Source organism: Stomoxys calcitrans, chromosome 1 (assembly GCF_963082655.1).
Source record: "Stomoxys calcitrans chromosome 1, idStoCalc2.1, whole genome shotgun sequence".
Taxonomy (NCBI): Eukaryota; Metazoa; Arthropoda; class Insecta; order Diptera; family Muscidae; genus Stomoxys; species Stomoxys calcitrans.
Genome location: NC_081552.1, coordinates 184414950 through 184427038, shown reverse-complemented (window position 1 = coordinate 184427038; position 12089 = coordinate 184414950). Strand labels below are relative to the sequence as shown.

The 12089-nt window shown below is 38.0% G+C and overlaps 1 protein-coding gene across 1 annotated transcript in view; it reads right to left on the bottom strand.

Annotated features, from left to right (window-relative positions):
• Window positions 1–12089, bottom strand: part of LOC106089609 (ceramide transfer protein) — a 97145-nt gene that overhangs the window by 69261 nt on the left and 15795 nt on the right. The window contains exon 2 of the mRNA XM_013255508.2: window positions 2897–3204. Within this exon, the coding sequence (XP_013110962.2) occupies window positions 2897–3204 (308 nt within the window). The remainder of the gene's footprint in view (window positions 1–2896; window positions 3205–12089) is intronic.

Here is a 12089-nt window from a genome sequence, read left to right as displayed (position 1 = left end):
ATACGAATTCTGTTAGCAAAGACATATCTAATTCCTAGTCTGATCTATGGGTGTGAAGTGTTTTCAAACTGCGATTCACTAAGCCAACGAAAATTAAATGTAGTATCCAACAGCATTATTAGATATGTCTATGGTATGAGAAGAACTCAACATGTTTCTCACTTGCCTTCTTCCTTATGGCTTTATGGCTGTAAATTCGACAATCTACTTAGAATTAGATCTTTACTATTCTAACATAAAATTATTTGGAAGGAAACACCTACAGCGGTCAAAAAAAGTATTCATCATTAGCAAAATTGATAATAAATTCACTTATTTTGGGTAATTGAAGAAAATTTAAAGTAAACAAATAATGCAGTTTTATGCAATAGTTTATTTTTCGTAATATGTTTTAAAATAAATTCAAAAAATAAATTTAATTAGCGCAAAAAATGCAATTTTATATAATAACACCAAAAACAGAACAAAAAAAGTATTCATCATTGATGTGCTATCATCAAAGTCAAATTCAAATATTATTTGGGAATCCCCCTTTTCTGTTTTATTTAGTAAAGGAGGCTTTGCCCTTGACAGCAAATATTTAATTTCATTGAAAATATAGTTTTTGTCAAAATGGGTCGTAAGCAAAACGAGGTTTCTGATGAGGTAAAAGTTTTGATAATAAAACACCACAGGAATGGTTTAACTCAAAAAACTATCAGTGAAATATTAAATAGACCACGATCTACTATACAATCCATCATCAGAAAGTGGACAGAAACGAAAACTGTTGACAATAAACCAAGATCTGGTCGACCAAAAGCACTTTCAGTTGGAGATGTGCGTTGGCTAGTGCGGCAAGTTCAGAAAAATCCGAAGACAAATGCGACCATTCTTCGTAAAAACACTATGGAATATTTAGGGAAGGGAGTTACTACACAAACAATTCGAAATACACTCAAAAGGCATAGTTACAGAGGAAGAACTGCACGTAAGAAGCCCTTTATAAATAAAATAAACCGAGTGAAAAGGCTAAACTTCGCAAAAATGTATGTAAAACAGCCCGAATCATTTTGGAAAACAGTCATTTTTGCAGACGAGAGCAAGTTTAATCTTTTTGGGTGCGATGGAAAGGTCATAGTGTACAGAAAACCAAATACAGAGCTTGAAGAACGAAACACAGTTGCTACTGTAAAACATGGTGGAGGTGGTTTAATGGTTTGGGGGTGTATGGCGGCTTCAGGAGCGGGAAATCTTGAAATTATTAATGGAGTAATGGATCATAAGTATTACATTGACATTTTAAAGAGGAATTTAAAAGATAGTGCTGTAAAACTTGGGCTTGGTAATAACTTTCAATATTATCAAGATAATGACCCCAAACATTCTGCTTTAAATACCAAGATGTGGATGCTGTATAACTGCCCCAAAGTCATTAAAACTCCTCCTCAAAGTCCCGACTTGAACCCAATTGAACATCTTTGGGAACATCTCGAACGCAAATTGAGAACGCGCAATTTTTCGAGCAAGAGTCAAATGCAACAGGTGATAATGGAGGAATGGACTAATATAGACCAAAATATAACCGCTAAATTAGTCCAATCGATGTCAAACCGTTTAAAAGAAGTTATAAGACGCGGTGGTCGAATAACAAAGTATTAATTTTTTTAAATTATGTTATTTATTTTTTTGTTTTTTTGCAATGATGAATACTTTTTTTGTTTAATTTTTTGTGTTCAGCTGTAAAATGGCCCTTTTTGTTCCAATAAATACTATTTTTTTCTTTAAAAACAATGAAATTGTGTACATATATATCACACAAGCACTACTGCATCATTAGTTTAATATGTTTTTATTCCAATTGTCTTTTGTAGACTTATTAAAAAAAAAACATTGAATGATGAATACTTTTTTTGACCGCTGTAAATACCTCTATGACAAATTAATATTTGCCCGATCTAGAAGGGGTAGGAAACTTGTCCCTTTTAGAAGGAGCTTAGTATCTGAGTGGCAGTTTTTCACGAGTACCATACGTCTTTGGAATATTCTTCCTCACAATATTCAAAACATCAGAAACGAGTCAATATTTAAAAAAAATACTTTCATTTTTCTTCGAAATTAGCTGTTTTAAAATTTATTTATTTTTTCTTTTAAACAATATTATTTTCTAACCTATTCTATAGTTAATTTTAACTATTTCACAAAATTCTAAAGTTTATTTTAATTATTTTCTATTTTTAAAGGAATAAACATTTTCAAATATCATTGAAAATGTTTATTATTATATTATTTCTTAAGAAGGATACATGACTGTTCTTATAAGCCTACACAATAACTATAAGATTTAATCTTGTTGTGTAGGTATTCATTAAATAAATAAATATTAACTTTTTGCTATAGCCTCCATATAACCCTAACGTAACACCCAACTAAAAGTATTTTCCAAAAGATTTGACCGCATTTGAGCCGCTTGGGATATAAATTTACTGAGGAACCTAAAAACCAAATAACAACCCATTTGGTTGTAAAATTTCTTTTTGCTCAGAACTCAAAATAAATTCCAGTTAGTGGAAAGTTTGGCCAAAACCTTAAAAATATCTAAAATCAGGCAAGAGGCGATGCCAAAAAGTGGACCATTTATCAATACCAAAAAACTTTGAATAAATGCTTACCCTTCAATATCAGTGGGGATTATTTAAGAACTACAAAAAATTGGGTTGGAAACATCAAAACTCTTTTTGGACCCTACTGACCTAGTGTACCTTTCCCCTCGCTTGGAATTTATCACTAAACTGATTGGCTATTGGTTGTACTGTATTATAGAAAGTTTGTGCAAAAGTTTGAAATTAAAATTTTCCTCATTAAATTTAAAGTTTTTTAAAACATTTCATAACTACGTTTTACTGTACGTACATACCTTTGTAACATTTCAATTTGTCCAAACAATATGTCCTTAAATGTTTCAATTTCACCAACTTTCTCTTTGAGATTACGCTGCGTTTTCTTCAAACTACTGCCACTTGCCACAGATACTGTATTCGATTGTAAGGACATTGTGCTCCCATGTCGCCGCAATGAGTTGGTGTCTGTGCTGGTGCTATCCTCCTTGTACATACGCAACACTTCAACCCAATGCATGCGATCCTCGGGTGTGTCGGCTCGTAAGCACCAATTGTTATAATTATTGACCACAACATCGAATCGTAGTTCATCGGATTCGTGGGGCTGTTACAAAATAGAAAAAGTAAGAAAGACATTTTTAATTAATTGACTATACTTAATGAAGTATTGTTTAAGACAAAATTTATAAATACTCTGTACTGTTACTGAATTACTAAGGATAATTCTTAAATTCAGCTATTGGACATTACATCTGCTCCATCTTTTTAATTGGCTACAATCATGGAAAAATATCTGCTGATTATAGCAAACATTGCCTGCTGAGTGTTTTTATTTCACTTCGCTGCTATCACAGTATTTTTTGATGTAACAACAAAATGTGTGCAATATTACAACAGCAAACTCAAAAAAGGGGGATAAACTCACCCCTGCGGTGTTCCTCTGGTCACAATCTTCCTAATCAAGCCCTCAGTTACTTTACTTGTAAAGTCTAATCTTCGTCTGTCGAGAGGTGGCCTTGTTTCTAAACTGCTTACATTGTTCAAAGTAGCATTTGTTTGCCAGTATTATTCTTCGCTTTATCTCAAAATTGGTGTCATTCGTTTCGGTTACGGCGGTGCCGAGGTAGATAATGTTACTGACTATCTTAAAGTTGTGGTTCCCAACGATGTAAATTTTCTTTACCTGCTCGGTTGTACAACGCGTTTCGGGAGTTGAAACCATCCATTTCGTCTTATCTCCATTTACTGTCAAACCAATTTTCACTGACTCTCTTCAATACTACTTTCAGTGACCCACCTATGATGTCGATATCGGCGGCATAGGCCAGTAGCATATGTTCTCTTGTGATTAGTATGCCATATCTATTCACATCTGCATCTCATATAATCTTCTCCAACAGGATATTAAAGAGATCACACGATAGGCTGTCTCCTTCTCTGAAACCTTATTTGGTATTAAATGGTTCGGAGAGATTCTTTCCTATTCTTTCTGAGGAACGCGTATCAACAAGTGTCATCCTCAAGAGTCTTATTAATTTTGCAGGGATACCAAACTCAGACATGGCTTGAAATACCTTTGAACGTAAAGAGGTATCGAAAGCGGCTTTGTAGTCAACAAAGATATGGTAGGTGTTGATTTGTCCTTCTCGGGTCTTTTCTAGGATTTGGAGCAGTGTGAATATCTGATCCAGTGGTTGGTGTTTTTACCAGGTCTAAGGCCGCATTGATAGGGCCCAATTATCTCATTGATTTTAGGTTTTAATCTTTCACACAGTACGCTCGAGGGTATCTTGTATGCGATGGGGAGGAGGCTTATCCATCTGTAGTTGGCATATTCCGTATTGTCTCCTTTCTTGTGTACGGGACATAGTATGCTGAGGTTCCAATCATCGGGTATGCGTTCTTCGAGCCTGATTGCGCAGATAAGTTAATGCATACGCCTTATCAGCGTGTCGCCTCCGGTCTTAAATAGTTCAGCGGGTAACCCGTCGGCACCTGCTGCCTTGTTGTTCTTTAGTCGGGTCACTGCTACCTGGACCTCATTCTGTACCATCATCAGGGATTGGTTCTGCTGTATCCTCTTCGCCGCCAACGTCGGACACTAGCAGTTGGGTAAAATGTTCTTTCCATATCCTCAGCATGTTATCTGTGTCAGTTACCAGATTTCCTTCTTTGTCTCTGCAGGAGGATGTGCCGGTACCAAAGCCATCGGTTTGATGTTTAATTCTTTGGTAAAATTTCCGGACTTCATTCTGACTACTATACATCACAATTCGCTCACACTCGCACTCACGCCTTTCCACTCACGCCTTTCCATAGAATAGAATAGACTCTTGCTCTTAGAAAATATCCTTGGTCTGCACGTCTTTGTCTTCCGTCGGGGCATGGGCACAAATAAGGCTGATGTTGAAGAATTTGGCTTTTATGCGGATTGTGGCTAGCCTCTCATCCACAGGAGTAAAGCTGGAGATAAGGTGTTTCAGTCTCCGACTAACCACAAATCCACAGCCAAATTCATGCCTCGTGTTATGGCAACTATAGTATAGTTCGTCACCGTTTGGTGTTGTAGTCACGCCATCCCCAGTCCATCGCACTTCCTGCAGGCGGTAATATCTGCCTTGTACTTCTCTAATACATCCACCAGCGCGTATACTGCAGCTTCTCTATAAAGAGTTCGAACATTCCAGGTGCAGATCCGCAAATCATGGTTATTTTTTCGTTTGCGTGGGTCGTCAATGTAGGGGGGTCCTTTTTTACTATTCATAGTTTTGCGGGGGCGGGTTACGCCAGCGCCCCAACCGCATGGGTTTTGTGGGATTGCACATGTATCCCTCGTTATGGCGAGCCGCTTGCTCCAAGATCCGACGCTCGCCCCAGCTGCCCCTAATCTGGGAACAGACGGTGATGTTGGCCATTGGTTATTTGAAGGCGCCAATAACTCGCCTTGTCATCTCGAGTATCATTGGCAGTCAGTGCCACCTGACTCCTCACTGAGACTCTCCTCTCGAAAATCGCTGACTGCCCGCGGCCGCTTTTGCAGCTACTCCGCATAAAAACGGAGCTTTCCACCATCCGCTAGCTATGGACGCTCCCGGTAGCTTTCAGCTAAGCTTCCCGTGATAACGATGGACACCACACAAGTCGGAGGTCAAAGTTCCAGCCTGTGTGGTGCTCACAGTTATCCCGTGTCGGCCGGGAATCGATTCCTATTAAAAACTAAAAATCTCAAAATTTGGCACTTACATCTTTTTGGCGGTTAGGGGACGAAATGAAAGCATAGAATATACCCCCCGCAAGTGGCAAGTTCTTTGAATGACTTATTCAAATATATAGAAGTTTTATCAAGTTAGACTTATATGGACTGCTATGGACCGTACGTGTCATGGCTGGACTTCTAAACAACTAATATATATCAATATACATATATGTATATATATATATATATATATATATATATATATATATATATATATATATATATATATATATATATATATATATATATATATATATATATATATATATATATATATATATATATATATATACATATATATATATATATGTATATATATATATAATATATCTTTATTATTCTAAACAACTATTACATATATATATATGTATATATATATATAATAGTTGGGCGTTAATTCGTTATGTATTTTTGAAATATTTACGACATTTTTGACTTTTTTAAATTTGAAACCAGCAGAAAATGTTTTGCTGTTGTAGCAATAAATTACTGCTGTTCCATTTTCAGCAGGCTGTCTCTGAGTGTACATCACGTTATGTACCGATTTAAACCAAAATTTCAGCCAAATCGGATAAGAATTGTGTCCCCTGAAGAAGCTCAAGAAGTCTAATCGGAAATCGGTTTATATGACAGCTATATTCAAATCTGAACCGATTTGGCCCATTTACAATCCCAGCCGACCTACACAAATAAGAAGTATTTGCGCAAAATTGCGCCTAGTTTTACTCCTTCGAAAGTTAGCGTGATTTCGATAGACAGGCGGACGGACATGGCTAGATCGATTTAAAATGTCATGACGATCAAGAATTTATATACTATTTGGGTTCTTAGACGAACATTTCGAGGTGTTACAAACCGAATGACGAAATAAGTATACCTCCAATACTATGGTGGAGGCCATAAATATGTTTATGAATCGGATTTGTTAAGTTCTTTTCCGGTATATCTTTATAGGCAAACAAAGAATAAAGGATAAAATTTTCCATGCTATTAAAGCTTTAACAGGACCGATTCAGGCCATACTTGGTTTGGATGTTGTAGACCATGGTGGAAGTCATTGAGCAAAATTTCAGCCAAATCGGATAAGAATCGAGAGATTGGTTTATATGGGAGCTTTATCTGGTTATAAACCGATTTAGACCATGCTTGGCATAGTTGTTGAAAGACGAAGCAAAACACTTCATACTGAATTTCAGCTAAACTGGATAATAATTGCACACTCTAGAGGGTCAAGAAGTCAAGATCCCAAATCGGTTTATATGGCAGCTATATCAGGTTATGAACCGATTTGCACAGATGTTGGAAGTCATAACAAAATGCCACGTGCAACATTTCAGCCAAATTAGATAACCCTCTAGAGGTTCAAGAAGTCAAGACCCGAGATCGGTTTATATCGCAGCTATACCAAATCAAAACAAATCACTTCATGCAAAATTTCAGCCAAATTTGAAGATTGCGTCTTGTAAAGGCCCAAGATGTCAAATCGGGCGATCGGTTTATATGGGGGCTATACCAAGTTATAGACCGATTTGAACCGTACATGGCACAGTTGTTGGAAATCATAACAGAACAATACATGCAAAAAATCAGCCAAATCGGTTAAAAATTGCGGCTTCCTGGGGCTCAAGAAGTCAAATCGGGAAATCGGTTTATATGGTAGCTATATCAGATTATAGACCGATTTGGACCGTACAGGGCATAATTGTTTGAAGTCATAACAGAACACTATCCTCAAAATTCGAGGGGCTCTATAAGTCAAATCGGGAGATCGGTTTATATGGGAACTATATCTAAATCTGAACCGATATGGCCCATTTGCAATCCCCAACGACCTACATCGATATTTAGTATCTGTGCAAAATTTCAAGCGGCTAGCTTTACGCATTTGACCCCTATCGTGATTTCGACAGACGGACGGACGGACATGGCTAGATCGATTCAGAACGTCGAGACTATGACGAATATATAGACTTTATGGGGGTTTAGATGAATATTTCTCGGTGTTACTATGTATGTGTCCTATGGTGGTGGGTATACAAATGTTGAAGTCGAGAGGCGCGGATTAGGATTTTATTTAAGATACATGGTTTCTTCGGAGAAACTTCTTAGAATTGTATGTACTTTACGTGTTTGCTTTACGATTTGATAAAAATTGACCCGGTCTAATGTATATACTTTATTAGGTCTCAGATCAATAATTCGATGAGTTACAAACGGAATGATGAAATTGGTGGAGTCCATTAACAGTGCAAAATAAAAAAATTGCCAAAATTGGATGGAACACATCTCCCAATTTAGTACGCCAAATTTGTGAGATTCCACTTAAATATTAAATCATCTTTACAAAACAATTAGTCCTAAGGGAAGGAATTGAGTCATAGTTCTTTTCGAAAATATGGAAAACAACTATAATAATTTTCCAATTCTTGAATTGTTGCGGAAATTTGCTACTAACAACCAGCAGACTGATAAATAGATACTCACACAAAAACAGCCAAAATATGCCTTTAAATACATGTTGCTTCCACATAAACCTACAGCACCTATAACATGTCATATTTCCTAATCACAATTTTATCGCTTTAACTTTTGGCACGTGGCTATAAGGTGTGTAAAGTTATTGCCATTAAGATTGTACATTGATTGCATAAAATTATGGGGGCGTCACATTTACGGCATATGTAAATACCTAAATTAGATAGCATACAAACTTGGGAAAACGGACGACTTGTATTAGAAATTATGCAAAAATTGTCCACGAACATGCATTAAAAAACTGGAGGTATAAAGTTTTCCGAATCAAATTTCCATTCAATAACAAATAAACCTCGTTTTGTAGCCTCCCCCACTGGGTGGGATATACTAACTTCGTCAATTGTCATTTGTAACACCTCGAAATCCAATGAAGTATATACGTGTATTTTTGATCGTCATATCATTTGCAGTCAATCTTCAAATGAAACATTCCCTTTGGTGAAAAAAATGTTCCTTCATATTATGGATCGAAGCTCATATTTGGCTCAATGGGTACGTAAATAAGCGGAATTTTCAATTTTGGAGAGAAGATCAGCTAGAAGCATTGCAAGAGCTACCAATGCATCCAGAAACAAGCAAAAAGGCGTTAAGTTCGGCCGGGCCGAACTTTGAATACCCATCACCTCGGGTATATAGTAACCACCTATCGTCATAGTCCGGACATTGAGTGGTCTAATAAGTACAAATCATTGTTCAATTTTGTAAAACAAAATATTGGTCTTTTTGGTAGCTATATCCAAATATAGACCGATCTGGACCATATACTACACGAATATCGAAAAGCCTAACACAAGTCACTGTGTCAAATTTGAGCGAAATCAGATTATAAATGTGCCTTTTATGGGACCAAGACTTTAAATCGAGAGATCGGTCTATATGGCAGCTATATTCAAATCTACACCAACCTGGCCCAATTTAAAAAATAATGTTGAAGATCCCAACACAACTCATTGTCCAAAATTTCGACGAAATCGGACAATAAATGCGCCTTTTATAGCCCCTCGACCTTAAATCGAAAGATCGGTCTATTTGGCAGCTATATCAAAATCTGGACCTATCTGTGCCATATTCCAGGAAGATGTCGAGGGGCCTTACTTAACTGACTATCCCAAATTTCGGCGACATCGGACAATCAATGCGCCTTTTGTAGGCCGAAAACCTTAAATCGAGAGATTGGTCTATATGGCAGCTATATCCAAATCTGGACCGATCTGGGCCAAATTGAAAAATAATGTCGAAGGGCTTACACACAACTCACTGTGCCATATTTCGGCTAAACCGGACAATAAATGCGCCTTTTTGAGCCCAAAACCTTAAATCGAGAGATCGGTCTATATGGCAGCTATATGCAAATCTGGACCCATCTGGGCCAAATTAAAGAAGGATCTTGTCTGGCCTAACACAACTCACTGTCACAAATTTCAACAAAATCGGATAGTAAATGTGGCTTTAATGGACTTTTATGGTTTGTACGGACGGACATGGCTAGATCGTCTTACAATAGATTTTTACGGTGATCAAGAATTTATATACTTTATAGGGTCGAAAATGGATATTTCGATGGGGTGCAAACGGAATGACAACATGAATATACCCCCATCTTTCGGTGGTGCGTATAAAAAGTCACAGTTTCTTCAAAGATAATGCGAATCGTAGCATAATTGTGTATGGTGAGCGGTATCGTGAGATGATATCCAACTTTTTTGCCCAAAATGGAATAGCTTGACTTGCATAACATGTGGTTTCAACAAGACGGTGCCACATGACACACAGCACGAGTAACAATGGACTTTTTGAGTGGTGAGTTCGGTGAACATTTTATTTTACGTTGGGGCCGCCTAGATCGAGCGATTTAACGCATTTGGACTATTTTTTGTGGGGCTATTTTAAAATTGATGTCTATACAGACAAGAGTATGCTAAAGTTGGACTAAGCTAATGTACCATTTAAGGCTACTATAGCACATAAAAAATGATCGTTTTTATAGCCACTCCCATGGGTGACCACCATAAATAACCTATTACGGATGCTGACTGAAGGAAAAAGGAAGCCACCGTATCGCAGAGATTAGATTGTCCACCTATTACGCTGAACGCCCGGGTTCGAATACTGGCGAGAACATCAGAAAAAAATTTTCAGCGGTGGTTACCCCTCCTAATCCTGGCGACATTTGTGAGGTAGTGTGCCATCTTAAAACTTCTCCCCAAAAAGGTGTGGCACAGCGGCACACCTTTCGAACTCGGCTATAAAAAGGAGGTCCCTTATCATTGAGCTTAAACTTGAATAATACAGCACTAATTGAAATGTGAGAAGTTTGCCCCTGTTCCTTAAATGAATGGACAAATTTGAATTTTTGCATTTGGATGCTAACTGAGGAGGAATTTAAACCCGTCTGCTACGCTCCCGATGTTACAATATTTCTAAGAGGAAAGGATCAGATTCAGTTACGCAGAATGGCCGAAAGGGTCTTGGGGATGGCATGCCACTGGTTTAGACCTTAATGTCTCAATGTTAATCCAGAGATGACTGAAATCTCCCAATCCACGAAAAGGACGAAGGTATGCCAATTTGACGCACCACCTTTCCCTAATAAAACGATTTCGAATACTTAGGAGTGAACTTGTGCTGGAAACTGAACTCCTTACCGAAAATAAGGAGGATAGGAGGCTAATCCACTGGCTCTACAGGATCGTGATTATACCAATTCTTACTAAAGCTTCAGTAGTTTGGATGAGTGCAATGGAGAAAAAGTGCAACATTAGGATAATAAACAAGTTTCAGAGAACATGTCTTGACTAGGAGGGCAATAAGAACCAAGCCCACTAGGGCACTAGAGACTATTCGAGATAATCGAACCTTAGATACACATATTAAGTGTGAGACAGCCACTGCTGCTTCGAGAATTAAGGCGATGGGAGAAAAGCGCAGGTCATACCAACGCGGTATAATTGAGGCGACGATAGGAAATCCGGAAGGAATGGAAGAGATTTCGGATCGTATATCTAAGATGTCACTTGAGTGCGAGGCACTGGTACCAGCGGCACAGTCTTGCATTGACGGAATTCTCGCATTGCCATCGGGAAGTCCATGCTACAAGATGGATCAAAGCTAGCGGAGATAATGGGCCCGAGGTTCTACATGGAGAACCCTGGGATTGAGATCTGTTTCTCACTGCCTGACCATAATACACTTCTGCAGTCACAAATCTGGGCGATGACGGAATGCGTGAGGTGGTTTGGTGTTAACGCGAGGACGTCGAGAGTGAACATCCTTACGGACAGTAAACTGTCCATCAGGGCTGTAACACCTAGAACGGTTAAGTCACAAACAGTCTTGGAGTATAAGAAGGAGTTTAACCTTTTCTGAGGAGGGCACGATCCACAATGTTTAAATGGCGGGCCATAATGGAGAAAGGGGGAATGAAAGGGCAGACGGTGGCATAACCTTGGTTAATCCGAAGGCTTTCGGAGCTTTATCCAAATATGTTTCGATCTGGACGATATTCAAAAAACAGGTTAGACGTCTTTCAAAACTCACTATTTCAAATTTCATCAAAATCGGATGAAAAATGCTCCTTTTATGGGCTCATGCTCTATATCGGGAGATCGGTATATATGGCAGCTATATCCAAATATGGTCCGATCTGGACGATATTCAACAAAAAGGTTTAGAGGGGTGCCGGAACTCGCTGTGCCAAT